Source organism: Loxodonta africana, unplaced genomic scaffold (genome assembly GCF_030014295.1).
Source record: "Loxodonta africana isolate mLoxAfr1 unplaced genomic scaffold, mLoxAfr1.hap2 scaffold_370, whole genome shotgun sequence".
NCBI lineage: Eukaryota > Metazoa > Chordata > Mammalia > Proboscidea > Elephantidae > Loxodonta > Loxodonta africana.
This window is the reverse complement of record NW_026975085.1, coordinates 130,347-152,670: the sequence shown is the minus strand read 5'-3', so window position 1 is coordinate 152,670 and position 22,324 is coordinate 130,347. Positions and strand designations below refer to the sequence as shown.

The 22,324-nt window shown below is 39.7% G+C and overlaps 1 protein-coding gene across 1 annotated transcript; it reads right to left on the bottom strand.

Moving 5' to 3' along the window:
* Window positions 1-1,594: 1,594 nt before the first annotated feature.
* Window positions 1,595-13,928, bottom strand: LOC135229552 (olfactory receptor 7G2-like). The gene is made up of 3 exons (XM_064279051.1): window positions 13,319-13,928; window positions 1,919-2,181; window positions 1,595-1,771 (listed from the first exon to the last, which is right to left on the bottom strand). Exons 1-3 carry the CDS (start codon window positions 13,926-13,928, stop codon window positions 1,595-1,597), a joined length of 1,050 nt encoding a protein of 349 aa, XP_064135121.1.
* Between the last annotated feature and the right edge of the window lie 8,396 nt (window positions 13,929-22,324).

Here is a 22,324-nt window from a genome sequence, read left to right as displayed (position 1 = left end):
AATATAGGAAACAGAAGGAATTACAAAAGGAGAAAGAGAGTGCTACACTTGTAAATAAATTGTGCTGACTCACATTCATTAGGTAAATTCATTTAATTCTACGTGGCAGGCATTGGTCTCAACATTTGTAATCATTGTAGCACTTAACCCCACTTCACACTTTTCTAATCAGAGCATTCATTTAGTCCTTCCAAGGTAATGAAATTTCTCTTGATAGTAATTATTTTTAGAAGGGGCATATGCCCCAATTCAGGCTGATGATATAGGATGTTCTCTGGATGATTCCTAGGAAAGATTATCTCTTGATTGTCACTCTTGCTGTTAGGGGTCATCAAGTCAATTCAGCAGAATGAAACACTGCCCAGTCCTGTCTAATTTTCACAATCATTGCTATGTGTTGGAGCCCACTGATGCAGCCACTGTCAGTCCATCTCTTTCAGTGGCTACCTATTTCTCCCTGACCCTCTATTTTACCAAGCACTTGTCCTCCAGGGACTGATCCCTCCTAATAACATGTCCAAAGTACATGAGATGCAGTCTCTCCATCCTTGCTTCTAATGAGCATTCTGGCTGTACTTCTTCCAAGACACATTTATTTGTTCTTCTGGCAGCCCATGGTATGTTCAAGGGTCTTTGTCAACACCATAATTCAAAGGCATCAATTCTTCTTCCATCTTCCTCATTTATTGCCCAGCTTTCACATGCATATGAGCCAATTGAAAAATACCTTCGCTTCAGTGAGATTCATCTTAGTCTTCAAAGTGACATCTTTGCTTTTTAACATTTTAAAGAATTTTTTGCAGCAGATTTGCCCAATGCAATACGTCATTTGATTTCCAGACTGCTGCTTCCATGGGTGTTGATTGTGGATCCAAGTAAAATGAAAGTCTTGACAAGTTTAATATTTTTCTCCATTTATCATGAATTAACTGAAATATACCTCGCCGTTATGTTACCCAGTTGTTTTAGAAGAATATACTGATTGAACAGTCAGACATCTTGGATCACCAGTTGCCTTAGTTATCTAGTGCTGCTATAACAGAAATACCAAAAGTGGGTGGCTTCAACAAACAAAAGTTTATTTTCTCACAGTATAGTAGGCTAGAAGTCCAAATTCAGGGCATCGGCTGCAGAGTAAGCCTTTCTCTCTCCACAAGTTCTGGAGGAAGGTCCTTCTTGTCAATCTTCCCTTGGTCTAAGAGCTTCTCTGCTCTGGAACCCCAAATACAAAGGACATCCTCTGCTCCCAGCACTGCTTTCCTGCTGGTATGGGTACCCCTGCCTCTCTGCCAGCTTCCCTCTTTTAGATTTCAAAAGAGATTTGGTCAAGACAAATCTAATCTTGTAAATTGAGTCGTGCTTCATAAGCACAACTGCCTCTAATCCCATCTCATCAACATCATAGACATAGATTTTACAACACATAGGAAAATCACATCAGATGACAAAATGGTGGGCAATCACACAATACTGGGAATCATGGCCTAACCAAATTCATACACATATTTTTAGGAGATAAAATTCAATCCATGTCAGCAGTATTCCTTCCCCATTGACCCATCCTATCCCAAGCCCAAAACAGAAGACACAGTCACTAAAATGATGGTATCCTACTGGTGATTTTCCTCAAGGCTCCTGTCATGTCCCTGTTCCTCCGGCTATAGATAAAAGGGTTCATCATTTGAGGGACCACACTGTACATCACTGAGGCTACTGCTGTCTCGCTAGAAGAGTGTGTAAATGCAGAACTGATGTACACACCAAAGCCTGCCTGAGAGATTAAGGAAACAACTGAGAGGTGAGACCCACGAGTGGAAAAAGTTTTATACTTTGCACCCACTGATGGCATTCTCAAAGTAGAGGAGACAACCTGAGTGTAAGAGAAAATGATTCCAGAGGGAGGAATGCCACCCCATACAGTAGCCACAAAATACACTAGGATGTAATTGATGATGGTATCAGAACAGGCGAGGTTGACAATCTGAGCAAGTTCACAGAAGAAATGAGGGATTTCCAGGTCTGTGCAGAAGGACGGATGCAACACCATCAGACTGTGAAGTAGGGCATTCACAATGCTGATTAATAAGGACAGTAGGGACAGCAAGCCATAGAGGCAGGTGTTCACGATGATGGTGTATGTCTGTGGGGGGCAGATGGTCACATAGCAGTCATAGCCCATTGCTGCAAGGAGAAAACTCTCCAAGCCAGTAAAAACCAGGACAAAGCAGACCTAGGTGAGGCACCCTAAGTAAATGATGCTATGATTCTGTGCTTGGATGTTCACCAGCATGTTCGGGATCGTGGTTGTGCTGAAACAGATGTCAGTGAAGGAGAGAATGGAGAGAAAGAAGTACATGGGGGTGTGGAGGTGAGAGTAAGAGCTGACAGCCAGGATGCTGAGTAGGTTTCCCAGGAGGGCAACCAGGTATATGGACAGAAATAGGCTAAAGAGGAGGGGCTGCAATTCTGGATCCTCTGTAAGTCCCAGAAGAAGGAATTCTGAAACACCTGTTTGATTTCTGGGTTCCATATTGTTGGTGAATCTGATGGAAAAGATGCAGTGACAGATAATCAAAAGTGTGGTTCCTCGACACCCAACAAGATCATTACCTGAAATCCTGTTAGAAATGTAAGTTCTTGGGACCCACTCCAGACTTACTGATGATAAACTCTGGGATGAGCACTAGCAGTTTATGTTTTAACAAGACTTCCACGTGATTCTGATGTATGCTGAAGTTTGAAAACCACTACTTCAGAAAGACATGTTCTTGTCTACATTATGAACCTAAGGAAATATTCAAATCTTTCTCTCCACTCACTCCTCTTTCTTCTTCTCCCTTCAATCCTTCTGAAGGTTTAAATTTTATTTGAGCACCCACTCTATTTCAACACACTGTACCAAGTTATGAAGATGAAGTAAAGAATAAGGCATGGCCTTTTCCCTTCAGAATTATTCCATGCCTTCAAATGGATTAAAACAATGAAATCCATTTGCAGAGCAATGGTTGTCAAACTTTGGAATCCTTCAGAATCCCCTGAAGGGCTTGTCAATGATGAATTAGTTATACTGTCACCCCCATCAACTTGGGCGTACACTTGGGAGAGGTGGTGTTATGTCATAGACACAATGCGCAAAGTCAGCGAGTAGCAGTGATTGTGTCTGAGCTCAGATTACCTAACTGCCGAGTCGACTCTCTTGATGTCTCTCTGTTAATGTCTCCGGATAGTACACAATTAATGCCCCTAGTCACTCAGATTTCATAATTCCCCTTAAAAAAATTTTCGTATCTCCTTCGAATAAAGTCTTCAGGGTATTTCCACCTCTGCCTACAATGTTAGTATGTAGCAGATGGGATGGCATCCAACCAGGTCCACACTTTGGATCTGAGGTGAAGATTAGAAAATGTTATCTATAAACCTGAACCTCAAAAGACTTCCTCGTGGAAACATACGTCATCTGCATTAGTGACTGAATCCAAGAAAAGCTAGGCAACTAAGTAGACGAGATTCTCTGTTCTCCCAATTATATGAAGTGTTAAAAAATTCTTCCCTGGACATGATAGGTGGCATATCATTCTTTTTAAAGCCTGTTTCATCAAAGATGACATTCAAATGGCAAACAATTGCATGAAAGGATGCTCAAAGTCATCCATTAGGGAGATGCAAATCAAAACCACAATGAGATATCCCTTCACCCCTATTATACTGACAATGATTTGAAAAAAAAAGAAAACAATAAACATTGCAGAGGATGTGGAGAAATTGGAAACCTCATCTCTTCCTGTAGAAATGCAAAATGGTATAGTTGCTGTGGAAGACAGGTTGGTCATTCTTCAAAAGTTTGAACATGGGACAACCACATGACCCAGCAACCCCAATGCTAGACCAATTGCTATCAAGTCAATCCAACTACATTCCCAGAAGAAGTGAAGTTAGAAATGCAAACAGATACCTGTACACTGATGCTCCTTGCAGGACTTTTCACAATAGCCAAAGGTGGAAATAACTGAAATGTTCAACTGAGGAATGGATAAACAAAGTATGATATATACACGATTGAATACTTTGTTGGTGTCCAGCCTAATTCCAACTCATAACAACCCTACAAGAAGAAGTAGGACTGCCCCATAGAGTTTCCAAGGCTATAATATTTATAGAAGCAGATTGACACATCTTTCTCCCATAGAGTGGCTGTTGGATTCAAACCACCGATTTTTGAGTTAGCAGACATTTGCTTAATCACTGTGCCAACAGGGTTCCTTTTGGATAAAACTAGAAAAGATTATGCTGGGGAAATAAGTCAGTCACAAAAGGACAGACACTGTATAAAGTCATTTATATAAAGTAAGCAAATATAGATAAACCAAAGCTTATTAGTGGTTCCCAGGAGTGGAAGGACTGGGACAAGAGAGTTTTTGACTAGAAGGCATTGAATGTATGTTCCTGCTGGTGGGATAATTTGGAAAAAGATACCTAGAATGGTTTGTGCAACTTGAAGGATGTAAACAGTGTCACTGAACTGAATTTCAGTGTCACTGAAATTGCTGAATTCCTGTATGTTTTGTTGTGTATATTTGTACCACGATAAAAAATTGAAAAACAAAAACTTATGGAGATGTTGCAATGATGAGAAACGAGCAGACAAAAGGCAATTGGTACAGGGCTCAGCATATGGGGCCGTGACAAAGGTATGTCCTATTATGATTGTGTGTGTGATGAATATTAGCACCTGGCATCTGTTACTCCTAGGACAGAAGTGATGAACAGGGCAGTTGAGGGAAGACAAAAAGAGAGAACATTCCTGGCATAATAACCGCAAACTTCAGGGAAGAATTTATATGGGAAAATGCCTACTGGGAATCTTGCTCATGTAGAGAAGCAGAAGAAGGAAACACCCTAAATGAACATCAATGATATCAATATTCATTTGGCATGGACAGCTGAAGAAATATATAACAATGCAAACAAATACATTAGGTCTAGATGCATCAACACAAATAATGAAAACCTAGTGGAGAAAAAACAAATTGAGAAGAATTCTACTTACAACATGAAAAAACTTTGACTTTTTTTTTTTTTTAAACCTAAGAAGGTATTTTTGTATTACGGATACTTCAAGAAAAATGAAAAGTACAGAGAATAACAATGAAGGGTTGGGTACCCATCAGTCAACACTATCAATTCACATACTTCACCACCCTTGCTTTAGATATTTTTATTGCAAGAAAGTAATGTATGTATACTTGAGATTCCCCACATTATGTATTTTACACAATATTGATTCTTTTCCTTCCTCAGCGTTAAGCACTACATTAACTTGCTTGGCATTGTTCCTCTGCACTTTTTACTACATTTAATATTATTCACCACAAAATTGTATTGTTTCCATTTTTAAAAGCTTCGTATAAACGGAATCATACTGAGTATGTCCTTTTACAATTGGTTCTCTTAATGTTTTGTTTTAAATTAATGCTGATACATTTAATTCTGCTTAATTTTTTTAAGTACAATAGGTATTTCACTATGTTATTACATCACAATTTGTTTCTTCATTTCCTAACTGATACTAATTATAGTTATTGCCTCCTAGCTGCCTATCCACTGGGATGCTCCTTAGAAGCAAGGATGGCGAGACTTGGCTCACATCCATGTTATCAGGGGAGATCAGAGTTGGAGAAGGACATCAGGCTTTGTAGAGTAGAGGGTCAGCAAAAGAGAGAAAGACCCTCAATGAGATGGACTGACACAGTGGCTCCAACAGTGGGTTCGAGCATAACAGTGATCGTGAAGATGGTACAGGACTGGACAGTGTTTTGTTCTGTCATACACAGCCTTGCTATGAGTTGAAACTGACTCAATGGCACCTAACAAAAACATGTATATACATATACACAGATAGACAGATATGTACATTTAGAATATAAAACTATGAACGCTGCTTCTAGAACGGAAAGAGAACAACAGAAACGATGACAAAAGGTATGCTTCCTGTATGCATATTATTTTGCCACTTTAAAAAGAATACTTGAAGTTGCCACAGCAGAACGTCAACAATTGTCAATTCTGGAAATGTGTAAGAGGTGGTCTTTTTTTTTTTCTTACACTGTCTGTACTGTTCTAATTTTAAATATTTGGTAATCTTATAAAGAGAAACAGACAAACTAGTGAGGTACCTAAGTCTGTGTCTCCAATTGCTTCCCTGGAGCCTCAGAGCCTGGCACAAAGTATAATACCAAAACTTTCCCAAAGACGGTATATCAATAACCAGTTATAGGAAGATAAAGTGAAGCTCAAAAACTCTCCTCCCCACCATCAGCACAAGAATACAAGTAAACGTCAAGGAATTTTCTAGCAGTCACATTTGAGAAGGGCAAATTTCCGCTCCAGAAGAAAATGATCCTTGCCATTGTAGAGAGAGAGTAAGAGATTAGCTGAATAAATGCTGCTTGATATTGCTGCAAGGATACAAGGAAATATGTCAGAAAGATGGGAGATGGTTAGGCAGGAGTCCATGGGTGAGTTGGCTCTAATCATTTCATGCATGTACTCTTTTCACAGTTTCCCCTGGAGGAAGCTATAAGGAAACACCTGTCCTAATTTCCAAACATTAACTAAGGGATTTAGGTTACCTGGCTGGCATCACCAGGAATGATGCTTGACATCTGCCCTGGATGTTGGGTGCTGTAGCCAGAAGATCTCTACTCAGGAAAGGCAGAGGGACCAGGGGAGGCACCAGGCTCCTGGGCATGAAGACCATCCGTGGGCAGAATTTCAGGTGCACTGCTCCTTGACTAGAGAAGGACTTTTGAGTGAAGTTGTCACAGGAAGACTATTTGCAACCTCTGTATCCCTGGCGGCTCAATATCCAAAGCTCCGTTAAACACTTTTGTTGTCATTCTGATCCCAGGGCAGTGCAAATTCTGATAGACCAAGACAATCCAAGCCAACCAAATCCACTGCCATCGAGTCAATTCTGACTCCTAGTGACCCTTTAGTACAGAGTAGAACTGCCCTGTAAGATTTCCAAAGCTCTAAAAGTTCACGGAAGCAGACTGCCACGTCTTTCTCCTGCAGAGTGGATGATGGGTTTGAACCTCCAGCTTTTTGGTTAGCAGCCGAGTGTTTAATCGCTTTACGACCAGGGCTCCCTGACCAAGACAATAGTAAATGGGAATTCAGGAAGGCTGATTTCCTGACCCTTAGAGGCCAGGTGACTGCCATTTACTTTTCTTCACCTGTTCCTGTTCATCTCCAATTCACACACCTTGCACATTTATCTTCCCTTTTTCCATACAACTGAAAGCATGTCTATCTCATCGATGATATTAGGAAGTCTGATTCCAATTTAAGGTGTAAAAACATAGTTTATATAGGTGAACATATTATATTTATAATAGCTAAAATATGTAAAAATGTAAATACCTAGGAATTTATCTAGTGTCATTGAAGGTTTCCTGAACCTTAATCTTCATTCTGCATGTTTCATAAAGCAGATTCTAATCTATTCTTCGTGGTCAATTCTGGCTGCAAACAGTATAGACAGAACTGTTACTTCCTCTTTTGATTTTTGTAACCACCTTGTACAATTTTGTCAAATTGTTTCAATGTGTATCTCTCTTTTCACTCAGGGACTATGAATTGAAAGTGTGGTTCTTCATTTTTAATAGAGTTGTGAGAAATCACAGTGTCACTGGCTAGGACTAGTTTGCAGGTTTATCTGTACACAGTACATTTAGGTAAATGACAACCATTATTTTATAGGTGAAGATGGTGCTCCAAGTTAATATTCACTTAAAAACCTTTTGTCTTTTTTTTAAATCTCAAATTGTCTTCTATTTAAATACTGTACGGTTTTGCACTCTATAAATAATGTCCCAGTGCTGTCCCGACATACCTCCTTAGGTTGAGCCTTTACTACTATTTGCCATCAACATGTCAGTCACTTTGGTGTGAGCTACCTGCATTTAGTGGCACACTTTTTTTTTTTCTAGTCCTTGCTCATGGGCTGTTGTGCCCCTTTAGTCTCATTCTGTTTTATGGGCCTAATCTTTGGCTGAAGGGTGGAACTCAGGAGTGACTTTATTACTGAGCTAAAAGGTGTCTGGGAGCCATACCCTCCAAGTTTCTCCAATCACTGTCAGGCCAGGAAGTCTGTAAACCTTTCATCTTTAAATGAATTCAATATTTTCATATATTGATCAGTTTATTTTACCACATGTTAACTGTTTCCATATGAACTTTGTTAATCTATGGTATTCTTGACACGCCTTTTTGAAAAAAAAAGTCACCCTTTGCCATCCTAACACTATCACTTCAAACACATGAAATAATAGATAAAATACAACAAGGTGTAGTGGGAGCATCTTAGATAAGAGAGAGTGCACACACAGATGGAAAGAGACAGACAGAAAAACAACTACAAAACCCTTATCATCATTCTGCAAATTATGATTTAAACAGCCAGGAATGAAAATCATTGTAAAACAAAAACAGGGAGCCAACAAAATCAATGATCAACATATGGAGACCAGCAGGACTATAACAGAATGAATGATGGGGAAAATAGAAACATGAGATCAAAAAAGTAGTGTGAGTATATTACATAAACAGCCTCCTGAAGATGGCAAGGGCAGATGCAGGGAGGCCACGGAAAGTACTTTTGTACAAATCTTAAAATGATAGTGGCTTGGGTCATGGTGATAACAGTGAAGGTGGTGAGATTTGCCTGAATCCTGGATACATTTTATTGGTATAGATAACTGAGTTTTCTGAAAGGTTGGACACAGGGTATAAGAGGAATAGAAGAATCAAAGAGGGTGCTCAATGAGAGAAAACTACTTAACACCTGAAAGAATAGAGTTGTCATTCACTGTGATAGGTAAGGTCTCTGTGTGGTGCAAAAGGTTACACGCTCAGCTACTAACAAAAAGCTGGGTGGTTCAAATCCACCCAGAGGAATCTTAGATGCATGGCCTGGTGATGTACTTCCAAAAGGTCACTGGTATTGAAAACTCTATGGAAGACAGTTCTGCTTCACACGTGGGGTTGCCCTGAGTTGGAATGAACTTGACAGTAAATGATTCAGCTCTGGTTTTGGTTTTTTTTTGTTGTTTATGTTTTTTTGAGATAGGTAAGCCTGTATGATGAGCAAATAATTAGCAAAGCCAGATTATGTGCAGAAGAATGCAGCATCAGGTTTGGAGGAAGACTCATTAACAACCTGTGATATGCAGATGGTACAACCTTGTTTGCTGAAATCTAAGAGGATTTGAAGAACTTACTGATGAAAATGATAGACGAAGGCCTTCAGTATGGATTATGCCTCAACATAAAGAAAACAAAAATCCTCACAACTGATCAATAAGCAATATTGTCATAAATGGAGGTAAGATTGAAGTTGTCAAAGATTTCATTTTATTTGGATCCACAATCAATGCCCATGGAAGCAAAAGTCAAGAAATCAAACGAGTTATTGCGTTACCACCTTTTCTACAAAACAGATCTTTAAATTGTTTAAAAAAAAAAAAAAGCAAGATGCCATTTTTAGGACTAAGGTGCATGGGACCCAAGCCATGGTGCTTTCAATTGCCTTATATGCGTGTGAAAGTTGGACAACAAATGAGGAAGACCTAAGAAGATCTGAAACCTTTGAGTTTTGCTGTTGGCAAAGAATATTGACTATACCGTAGACTGACAGAACAATTGCCAAAAAAACTGTCTTGGAAGAAGTACAGAGAGGATGCTCCTTAGAAGCCAGGACGGCAAGACTTCATCTCACATACTTTGAACATGCTATCAGGAGGGTCATCCCCAGAGAAAGACATCCTGCTTGGTAGAGTAGAGGGTCAGTGAAAAAGAAGACCCTCAACAAGACAGATTGACCGCATGGCTGTAAAAATGCGCTCAAACATAGCAATGATTGTGAGGATGGTACAGGACCGGGTAGTGTTTTGTTTTGTTGTACATAGTGTTGCTATGAGTCAGAACCAAAAATACGGCACCTAACAACAATAATAACAAGAAGGCTGGGGGCAAGGTATACTGAGGAATAGCAAGTGGAAATTTGGATATACAAGTCTGGGATTCAAAGGAGAATTCCTCTCTAAATATTAATCTGGGGCTCATTTGTGTTCAGATGACTTTTAAATCAATGAGTCTAGATGCTGTCACAAAAGACTGAAGTTAGCTGGAGAAGAAGAGGTCTGAGGACTGAAATGGGAGACCCTCCAGTGTTTCAAGATTAAAAAACACATTAAAGGACACTGAGAAATAGTAGCTAGTGAGGTAGGAGTGAAACCAAAATAATGTGTGGTGTTGAAATCCAGGTGAAGAAAGTGTTTCTGTAGGTAATAAACTAAGTCAATGTGGTTGACAAGTCAAGTAAGAGAAAGACAAAAAATTAACTGACCTGGACTGGACTGGACTTAACAAGGTAGATAACGCTGGTGGATCTTCAAGAGCACCCTTCACAAATTGTTGGGGAAAAGGCCTGATTGCATTGACCTCAGGAGTAAATGGAAGGAGATAAATTGAAAAAAGCGAGTGGAGACATCTCTTTTGAAGAGTTTTATGGTAAAGGAAGCAGATAAATGAAGATACTGCTAGAGCAAGATAAGGGGGTCCATAGAGGTTTTTTGTTTGTTTGTTTTTTAAGATTTGAGGAACTCAAATATATTGGTTGCTATTGAACATACACAAATCAAAGGGAGAACCTGATGATGCAAGAGAGAGATGGGAGAATTACCAGAGTTATGTCCTAACATAGGCAGGAAAGATTGAGTTCTATGCACAAGTGGAAGTGTTGGTCTTGGTTAAATCCGAGAGGCCACACTTATCTCAAGAAGAAATAGAAAGCAAGTAACCATGGATGCTTTCAATAAATTAAAATCCTCAATAACATAATTTGTCATGAAACACAACCTGAGATACACTGTTTTACAGGCAAGTTCTTCTAAGCACTCAATGGAGCTAATTTCAAGATTAAAGGAAGGATTTCAGAAAGTATAAGTGAAGAGATATTCTTTATCTTATTTTATAAGGCCAGCACAAACTTAGTGCCCAAACCAGACCAGGTTAGCAGAAGAAAGAAAAATTCCAGTGTTTAAAAATTATATGCAAGAACAGTGGAGAAACAATATTTACCCTGATGGCAAATGAGAGCAATGGAAAGTATTTGCCTTACTGACTGTCAAGATATATCATGGAGCTATAATATCTAAAATGGTATGGTTCTAGTACAGAACAGGAAAATAGAACTAAGAGTATCTTCACGTACATGAAAGAATTATTAAGTACAGAGGAGGAATCAGTCACTTTATTTATAAAATGTAGCATTTCAGGGAATAAAAACAAAAAACTGAACCCATTGCCATCATCGATTGTGACTCATAGCAACACTACACAACAGAACAGAACCACCCCATAACGTTTTCAAGAAGCAGCTGGTGGATTTGAACTGCCAACCCTTTGGTTAGCAACTGAGCTCTTAACCACTGCACCACCATGGCTTCATGGATGGTATCATTCAGAAAATTGTGCTGAAATCGTTGTTTGTCCATATGGAAATAAAATGAAATTGGATTCTCCATCTCACCATATTCAAAAATCATTCCAACGTCTTTTAAACACAAAAGAAAAAATAATTAAATGTTTATGAACCATATAAGAAAATATCTTTATTAGATTGGAAGAGGTGATCAGTTCTTGAATGAGATGTAACACACACAGTCCAAAAGGGAAAAAGTAGATCAATCCAACCATTTAAAATTAAGTCACTGAAAAATGAAAATCCAAAGTTGTTCTTTCAATGTAACAAAAAGAAGACAGCAGGACATTCAATTAAGTATTTCCAAATGTGGTTTTGCCTACAACATAAGTATTAACTGCTGATAAATATTTAAATTAATAAGCTAGGATAATGACTTACTCAAGTGCCCAAATGTGTAAAAGCAGAAGGAATCGAAAAAGGAGAGAGTGCTACCCTTGGAAATAAATTGTGCTGGCTCACATTCATCTAGTATATTCATTGAGTAACTTATTAGGTGGCAGGCATTGTACTAAACACTTGTAATTGTTGTAGCACTTGATCCCTCCTCAGACTTTTCTAATCAGAACATTTGTCTAATCCTTTCAAGGTAATGAAATTCCTCTTACTTGTAATTAGTTTTAGAAGGAGCACATGCCCCAACTCAGGATGATGACATAGAATGTGTTCTGGATGACTCCTTGAAAAGGTTATTTCTCAAATACTGAGACTGAATAAGAAACAGTCAGTTTTCCATCCCTGGTTATTGTATCTTAAATGACCACTGTGCTGCTGCAGCCATTGATGACCATCACAGGAACAGCTTTAGGAAAAAACCAATATATGGAGCTGTGCAATGTAGCCCTGTGGTTCTGGAGGTTCTGGACCTACCCTACCTCTGAAACCTTTGTTTTTATATTTGGTGCTATGTGAGTTTAGACTTTTCCCTCAGTATACCTGAAAGTATCCTCACTCTTAGAGTTGAACTATATCAAATCTAAATGGAAAAAAGTGAATGAATATAATTATGCCAAATGTATAGATGAGTAAACTGAGCTTATGGTTGCTGCTAGTTGCTCTCGAGTTGATTCTAACTCATGGCGACCCCATGTGTTGCAGAGTAGAGCCACTCCATAAGGTTTCCTTGGCTTTAAACTTTAAAGAAGCAGATTGCCAGAACTTTTCTTCTATGGTATCTCTGAGTAGATTTGAACCACCAGCCTTTAGCACTTGTGTGCAAACCATTTGTGCCACCTAGGGACTTTTAAATTGAACTTAGAAAGCTGAAATAAATACACAAAGTTCACACAGCTATTACAGAGAAGAGGTAGAATTCAAACTCAAATGTTCTGACTCCAAATTTTCACCCTTAACCATTATAATTTCTGAACTCCTACTATTCAAAGAACTTAATCAGGTTCTCTGAATCAGTATTATTTATTTCACTCAAGCATATTCCAACAGCTTAAGCCCAAAGCAGGTGAAACATTAACGAAAAGAAGATATTCTAGAGATGAGTTTCCTCAAAGCGCCCATTATGTCCTTGTTCCTTAGACTGTAGATGAAGGGGGTAAGCATGGGTGTGACCACGGTGTACATCACTGATGCAACTGCACTCTTCCTAGAGGGTAGAGTAGCCGCAGAGCTAAGATACGCCCCAAACCTGTCCCGCAGAACAAGGAAACAACTGAGAAGCTTTGTACATTCCACCTGTTGATGGCATTTTCAGGAGGGAGGAGACAATTTGCATGTAGGAGAAAATAATCCCAAGGAAGAGCCCACCACCCAAGGTACTAGTCATAAAATATAGCAGGATGTTATTAAAGAGGGTATCAGAACAGGCAAGCTTGAGGACCTGAGGAAGTTCACAGAAAAACTGGGGGATTTCCAGGTCTATGAGGAAGGACAAATGCAGCACCATCAGACTGTGGAGCAGGGTGCTCATGATGCTAACGAGCAAGGAGAGTAGAATCAGCAGGCCACACAGGTGGGGGTTCATGATGATAGTATACCTTAGTGGGTGACAAATGGCCACATAACGGTCATAGGCCATTACTGCAAGGAGACAATTTTCCAAACAAGGAAAAACAAGGACAAAGCAGATCTGGGTGAGGCAGCCTGTGTAACTGATGGATTTGCTCTGAGTCTGAATGTTCACCAGTATCTTGGGGACCGTAGTGGTGCTGAAACAGATGTCACTGAAGGACAAGTTGGAGAGGAAGAAGTACATGGGGGTGTGGAGGTGGGAGTCTGAGCTGATGGCCAGGATGATGAGCAGATTACCGGCCACAGTGATCAAGTATAAGGTCAGGAACATTCCAAAGAGAAGGGGCTGCAGTTCTGGATTCTCTGAGAGGCCCAGGAGGAGGAATTCTGCTAAGCCTGTTTGGTTTTCTGATTCCATGTTTGTTGATGATTCTGATGGAAAGAATAGAGTTGAGATATACAACAGATGTACAAAGGTCCCTTATTTTACAGAAACACTCTAATCTGTATTGTGAAATAAAATTAATATTATCAATTTTTCCTGTGGTTCTCTCTGTATCTCTCTCTCTCCTCTCCTCCTCTTTCTCCTCTTTTTCTCTCTCCTTCTCTCTCTGTTCTCTTTCTTCCTACACGCTCATTTCTCTCTGTCCTACTTTCACCTCCTCTATCACATCTTTCCAAATACGTTTAAGTACCTACTTTTTTCCCACATTTGTCAATTAACATGAATATAATATCAAATGGCACATATTTTTTCTTAAGAATTTTCTGAACTCTGCAAATTAGCAGGAAAACCAAAATCATATGGTATTAAATATATATATTTAGAGCAGTGGTTCTCAAACTTCCTTGCATCAGAGTCAGCTGGATGAACTGCTAAAATGCAGATTGCTGGGCATTGCCCTCAGAGTATCAGATTCAGAAGACTGGGCATTAATCCAAAATTGTGCCTTTCCAACAAATTCCCAAATGCTGCTGCTGCTCAGCTGGGAACCACACACTGGGGACCAATATTCTGCAGACTAGTACAATTCCTGAAGAAGAAATCATCTGGCTCATCAGTGCGCTACAAAGTGGACTGGGATTTCAAGTCCATGACTCAGCCCATTTTCAGTGGGTCTCCACAATTTGTCTTTTTAACTCTCTACTTTCAACATTCCATTCTTTGGATCCTTACCACAAAACTCTTGCCTAATTGTTCTAACTAATAGCAGTGTTAGCAGGAGTCCTTGCTTGGCACAAGAGGTTAAGCAGCTAAGGAAAATGTTGGAGGTTCAAGTCTACCCAGTGGCATCTCAGAAGAAAGGCCTGGTGATCTACTTCTGAAAAACCAGCCATTGACAACCCTATGGAGCACAGTTCTGCTGTGACACACGTGGAGTCATTGGAGTTGACTCAATGGCAACTGATTTGTTTTTTGGTCCAATTAGCAGATATCATAGTAACAAATACAATAACTATTATGAACTTCTACAACAATAACACTAACACAGAGCTCTGAGTATTGGCATACAGAATTCTCAGTATTTATATGAATTAATTTTATTCTCCCTACAGATCCATGACTTGGGTGCTTCTATCATCCTTCATTTTACCCATGATCTCAAGTATATAACATGAGGTTAAGTTATGGATACATAATACATGATCTCATAAGAACTGGTGAAAGAATTTGAACTTAGATTGCCAGATCAGTGTGGACCTCTTACCACCGTGTGACACGACCCCTGAGTAGGACAGGATCAGGCACTGGAAGGATCAACAGATTCCATCGCTTGCCTCTTGAAAAATTCCATGTAAGTCCAACACCAAGTGCTTTCCCTGGTCTTCAAAGTCACCTACTCTCTGACGTCATAGGTAGTATCTAGCAGGTGACATTATCAAAGCAGGACCCACCCTCAGGACTTGAGGTCGGTATTGGAATATGCTCCCTAAATCTCAAGCTGTTATGGCTATTATGGCAATAAGATTCTTTTTTCTCCCAATACCTGAGATTATACGTAGAACATTTATTTTTTTCCTAAAACAGAGGAATGAGAGGAAGAATGAAATGCATGGGGTCTTTAAATCACTGAAAAAAAGAGAAATAATTTGTTGGTGTGTCCTAAGTGAAATTTTAGGATAGGAAAGACACAATCTGACAACACAGGTATCCTGTCAGGCATGTACCTACAGTAGTAGGAAGAGGGGGAGTAGAAATTTGCCAAGTCAGCCTTAAATGGAAAAAGGAACTTAAGCAAAGTACACCTAAAAAAAAAAAAAAAAAAAAAAAACCCACTACTGTCAAGTAGATTTTGACTCAAAGCGATCCTATAGGACAGAGTAGCACTGCCCCCTAGAGTTTCCAAGTAGTGCCTGGCAGATTAGAACTGCTGACCTTTTGGTTAACAGCCATAGCACTTAACCACTATGCCACCAGGGCTCCTGAAGTACACCTACACACCTCAAATGCCTTTATAGCTTTGAGACTTAAACATTTCATCAAAACAAATTGTCTAGTAAGGATCTTCACATCTGGTGAGTGGGTGAGGTACTTATCAGTTAAGGTATGAAGTACTTGTTATTTAAGATGATCATTTCAATTGAACAAGCTAATAAGGCCTTATTTTTAGAAATTCCTTATCTTATACATATCACACAGGGCAAAGTAGGAAGTTCTGTTTAACTACTACTTACCTTTGTGCATGAAAAGCAATAGAAAAAAACACCATACCATTTTAAATTTGAAGAGCCATAATTAATCTTCATTAATAGATTACTTTTCCTTTCCTTAGGTATCTTATTGAAATCTGTCCCTCCCTTCCTTCCTACCTTTTTGTGGCAGATTATGGAAATAATTTATTCTTCTCTACTCAGGAGCTTGATGAATTTCCTATTCCTTTCATAGTTTGACTCATTGTCTCCATTGTACAATTAGCAGATAATGTTAGAAAAAGAACTCTTGAGAATCAATCATGAAAAGCCATATCCTCCTTTCTTTTGTTTCCGGTTAAGCCCATCAACGCCTGAGTCTGGCAGCCTTGGGAACTGGCTCCCGTGGGAATCCCAAGGTTGTGTACTGGGATCAACTCCAGAACACTCCCATTTCCTGTGTTAAGATGAGGTCCCCGAGAATATGATCACTGGATTCTCAAACACAGGCAAGAATTGATTGTATAAGTCCTGGGCACATTTACATATTTATCCTTTATTCTCATGAACCAATAATTTAGAAATGGTCTCTAAAGGAATCCCACGAGTGAACAGCTCATTAGGATGTTTATGTTCAGAGTAAATGCCCCTTGACAAATACTGCTTCACCAATAAGGAAACCTGGGGCCCTAAGGATGGGGTCATACGACAAGCAACCCTAACAAAATCAGTCATTTGCTGGAAGGTTTGGAATCAAACACCCCTGAGTTTATTCCCAACTCTAGCACTTGCTTTGTGAATGTAGAAACTTTTATAACTGTTCAGAAACCTCAGATTTCTCCTTTGTATAATGGGACCTATCGTGGAACAGTATAGGGATATTGTAAAAATGAGAAATGAATAGAAAAACTCATCAAGCACAGTGTTCAACACATTACACCCTCTTGATATTTCCTGTTGTGATTTGTTCTGCATGGGCACAACTTGGCATTGTTCATTACAGAAGGGAAGTGACAGGCGGAGCCAGATGAAAGAGGATCAATGAAAGTTAAAAGAACCAAAACCAAACCCAGGGCCATCGAGTCAATTCCGACTCATAGTTAGAACATTCCTAATGTGAAAACGACAAATTTTAGGGAAGAAAAATGTGCCAAAAGTCTACAAGGAATCTTGCTCATCTAGAGAAGCAGGAGGAGAGAACAAGCCGAATGAACATCACTGGTATCAGTGGAAAAGAAGCCCTGGTCTGGTGGCAGTGTTTAAGTGTTTGGCTGCTAATCAAAAGTCGGCTGTTCAAACCTACCAGCCACCCTGCAGGAGAAAGATGAGGAAGTCTGCTTCTGGAAAGATTTCGCCTTGCAAACCCCTTAGGGCAGTTCTACTCTGTCCTCCAGGGTTGCTATGAGTTGGAATCAACTTGACGGCAACAGGTTAATGAGATATCAATGTTCATTTGGCGTGGACATAGGATGAAATATCTAGCAATTAAAACGAATAAATTAGACCTAGATGTACCATGACAAAGAATGAAAACTTAAAAAACAGAAGTTAATTTCTCTAACAAGACATCTATAGTATGGGAAAATTGAAATAAGTTTTAAAATTACACAGACATAAATTATTCTTCTTTAAATTGAAATATTTCAAGCACACTGAAAAGTACGGAGAAAACAACAAAGGCCTAATTATCCACCACTCAGCACCATCAAACTAAAATGTATCACCATACTTGCATTATGTACTTTTTAAAATTACGATTCTTTCCCTTTTTGTATGAGCTTAAATCCTTTATTCTATGAGTTATTTTTAATTATTTTATGATGTATTCAGTATTTTTTAAGAAAAAAATACATATTTATTTCAATACCTCCCCGTTTATTTTTTCACACATCTTTTTCTCTCCACCTGAACCACAACAATGAACTTGGTATGTATTATTCTCCTGTCTTTTCATTACTTTCAGTCTAATTCAATCAATAAACAATGCTATTGTTTTACATTTTAATACTTTATGTACTGTGGGTGCCATTTTACAACTGGTCTCTTAAAATAATGCATTTAACCTTATCAGTCTTATTACAGCTCAGCCTGGTTCATTAACTTTACCTACTTTAAGGTATTTCACTCTGTTATTACATCAGAACTTATTTATCCCCTCTCCAGGTGATGGGCATTTTCATTGCTCGCGCGCACACACACACACACATAAAGGATGGGAATGGAGTGGAATAAAAAGGGCTTATCATCTTTGTGTTTACTATTTTGTTACTTTAAGAATAGAACTGTTATGGCAAAATGTCAACATTTATTAATTCTGAAAGCATTGATATATGACTATTTGTCCTGCTACCCTGAGCTAATCTGTCTTAAAATATTTCCTAGGTTAATAAAGAGACACTGATAGATACAGGTATGTAGCCTGTGGAGTCAGACTGGTTCTCCACTTCCTCACTGCTAGTGCTCATAGCCAGGTCAAAGATCTCCCTTAAAAAGGTGTATCAAGAACCAGGTAAGGACAAGCTGACTGAACACACATGCCCCTTGCCAAAGAAATACAAAAATTGTTTTAAAGAATTCTAGAAAATTGAGCAAGGGCATATTTCTATTTAAGATGGAAAAATTCCCTGGAAATTTAGATTCAGAGTACGAGATTAGCAGAACGAGAGAAGCTCAAGTATTCGTGCAAATGTACAAGGAAACATGTCAAGAAGATTATGGACAATTGGCAGGCATCACACAAGTAACTCCATTCTGCTCATCTTCTGCATGTACTCACCTCACAGCTACCCCAGATGGACTTGAAGACAAAGACATCTCCCTATTTGCAAAAGATAAACTAGGGGACTTCAGATTACCTGAGTGCCAGCATTAAGAAATGACATTCGATTCTCCCCTGAAGGCTGAATGATAAAAATGGAGGCTCTGGACTCATGGAGCACAGAAAACAAAGAAGGACCAGGATCCTATGGGAAGTGATGGAGACAAGGCTCAGGTGTGCTGCCTCCTGACCTGGGCAAGGTTATTGAGTGGGTGGTCAAAGGCAGACTCTTTGATGTCTCCATGCCCCTTGGGGTTTCAATACCCAAAGCTCCTCATTAGTCAAACTCTTTTGCTGTCATTCTGTTCCCTTAAGCAGCAAGCCTAAGAGAAGGAAAAATTTATATTGAATGATTCCATTATCCTAAGAGCCCAGGCATATGCCATCTTCTTTGCCTCATCTCATTCTGCTCATACTCATTTCAAGTGCCTTGTACACATGGACATACCACCCTTCTGTAATTGTATTAGTCTTCTCTCTTTATATTCAAAGGTGCCCATAATCTAAAAACAAGATTAGGAAAATTGACACCATGTTTAAGCTAAAAATATATACTTTATTGTGTGAGGATGTGTATTCTATACAAATAAGAGCAATAATCTAATAGATGAACCCTAAAAAGGGAGATTCTGAGAGCTAATTCTTTGATGGCACATGGATCCTTTTCCTGCATCTAATATCCAGCAGTTTCTAATCTAGCCTCTGTAATCAAACATAATTGAGCGCATAACAGGCATTTAACCTCCTTTTTAATATTTCAATATCAACGTTTCCAAATTTTATGGAAGTTAACTTCAATATCCACCCCTCATCTGTCAGTTTGTCACAGTGTGGTGGCTTGTATGTTATTGTGATGCTGGAAGCTATGCCACCAGTATTTCAAATACCAGCAGGGTCATCAATAGTGGACAGGTTTCAGCAGAGCTTCGAGACTAAGGCAGAATAAGAGGAACAACTTGGGGTCTACTTCTAAAAAAACTGACCACTAAAACGCATATGAATAGCAGTGGGAGATTGATATAGTGCTGGAAGATGAGCCTCTCAAATTGGAAGACTCTTGTGGTCATTAAGATTGTCTGTCAACTTGGCTGGGCTATAATTCTCATTGGTTTCGCAGTTATAATGTAGTCTGGCAGTTCTATAATGATGTGATCATCTCCATGATGAGATTTGATATAATGTGACCACCTCCAAGATAAGATCTGCTGTGAGTAGCCAATCAGTTGAAGGGGAAGTTTCCTTGGGAGTGTGGCCTGCATCCAATATATGTGGACTTTTTGGCAAGGCTTGTGGGCTTTTCCTTGTTTTGGATTCTGCAGCTGGTGCCTGTTCCTCTGACCTTTGGCCCTTAGAACTTGAGCTAGAGTCTTATGTGTTGTCTTGCCTGCTGATCTTGGGATTCATCAGCCTGTGAGCCAGAGCCCTACCGCCTGACTTGCTGATTGTGGATTCACCATCCCCTGAAGCTATGTGAATCAGAAGAAGCCTCCAACCTGACTCACCGCTTGGGACAATGTTCCACCTTCTACAACCACGTGAGCCATTTCCTTAATATAAACATCTCTCTATGTATATATTTATACACTTACTGGTCTTGCTTCTCTAGAGAACCTAGCCTAAGACATTTGGTACCGAGAGTGGTTCTAGAGAAACAAAACTGTAAGGATGAGTTTTCCAAATTGGTTTTCAAGTCTGGTTAGTATTAAAGACGTTAATGACTGCTTCCAGTAATGAAGTGGGCACTGCCAATCCCTGGTTGTTTTAGGCTGGGTTCTCTAGAGAAGCAAAACCAGTAATGTGTATAAATATAGACCGAGAGATTTATATTAAGGAAACAGCTCATACAATTGCAGGGGTTAGAACTTCCCAAGTCCATGGATCAGGATAGAGTCCCTTCCCAATTCATGGAGCCGTGGAAGCTGGTGAGCCCAAGATGAGCAGGTTGGAGGGCATGGATCCTGCTCACAAGTTGTGACGGTCAAGGAATCCCCAAGGTCAGCAGACAAGACCATAAGTGTCTCCTGAGTCAGCAGCAGGGGCTGGAGAAACCAAGAGAAGCAGGTCAGGGAGCAGGACTCTTGCTCGCAGGCCATGATGATGGACAAATCCTAGGATGGGCAGGTAAGCTGCTAGCTCAAGTCCCAAGAACAAGAATTCAGACAAGAAACAGCTGTTGGGTCTAGAACAAGCCAACAACTTTTGCAAGGTGAGCAGGAAAAAGGAAGTAGCCAGCAGAAGGTAGAGAGATGAAGGCTGAGGAGGTGGTGAGCTACCACAGGCCCCACCTCCACTGCTACCACTCAACAGATTCTATCATGGGGGTAATCATACACCAAATTTCAACAGGAAAGTGATCACATTACACAGCTGCCAAAACACTGAGAATCATGGCCCACCCAAGTTGACACACTATCTTAACCATCACAGTGGTGTAAGGTGGCAAAGGAAATATTTTGATCACCTATTGGTAAAGGCGAGGCTCTGGGTGATCACTTTTGACACTTTTCTAAGTTTTGTAATAATGGGAAGTATAAGGAAGCAGGTTGCGTGGTCCTACATTCCCTAGACAAAGTGATGAAGGAAAGAGATGAGCTCAGGGCTTCAGAGTCACAACTCAAGTGCCACATAAACAACATAAATATTTCCACTTGTGCCTTGAAAGAAAGCCTGATTTCTTGTAGTAACAGACCTGATGTTGCAAAAAAACAAACTCAGAGTGGCTGAATTACAGTGCCAACTGAATTCCCAATCTTCAGTGGTGTCTGCAGTTAAAGTGAGGGCATTGATTGGGAAGAAATGGGATCATGAAACTTGGGATGGGGACATGTTTCTAGGTGCCATCAAGTCGAACCCAACTCATAGTGACCCTATGTACAACAGACCAAGACACTGCCTGGTCCTGCACCACTCTCACAATCGTTATGCTTGAGCCCATTGTTGCAGCCATTGTGCCAGTCCATCTCATTGAGGGTCCTCCTCTTTTTCATCGACCCTCTACTTTACCAAGCATGATGTCCTTCTTCAGGGATCGATCCCTCTTGATAACATGTCCACAGTATGTGAAACGTACTCTGCCCTCCTTGCTTCCAAGGAGCATTCTGGTTGCACTTCTTCCAAGACAAATTTGTTGTATATGGAAACATATAGGCAGCTAATCAGGAAGCTGGGGACACCAAAACCCTAAATTCCATTAAGCCACTCCTACCAACAGAACCATGCCCTCTCATTCCCATCTGAAGAGATTATTCCATTTTTATTTTTTTAAGCCACACTCCTCGGTAGAACCCACTTCCACTCCACCTGATGCGATTAAAGCAGCTGTGCCTGAAAAGCCTTTGTCTGAGTCACTGTGCCTGGTGCATTGC

Coding starts and splice junctions, on each gene's coding strand:
- LOC135229552 (XM_064279051.1), bottom strand. CDS start 13,928: ATGGAATCAGAAAACCAAACAGGCTTAGCAGAATTCCTCCTCCTGGGC. Junction 2,182..13,318: donor CCTGCTATATTTTATGACTA/GTACCTTGGGTG, acceptor TTCTCCTTGCAG/CAATGGGCTATGACTGCTAT. Junction 1,772..1,918: donor TAGTGTATTTTGTGGCTACT/GTATGGGGTGGC, acceptor TTAATCTCTCAG/GCAGGCTTTGGTGTGTACAT.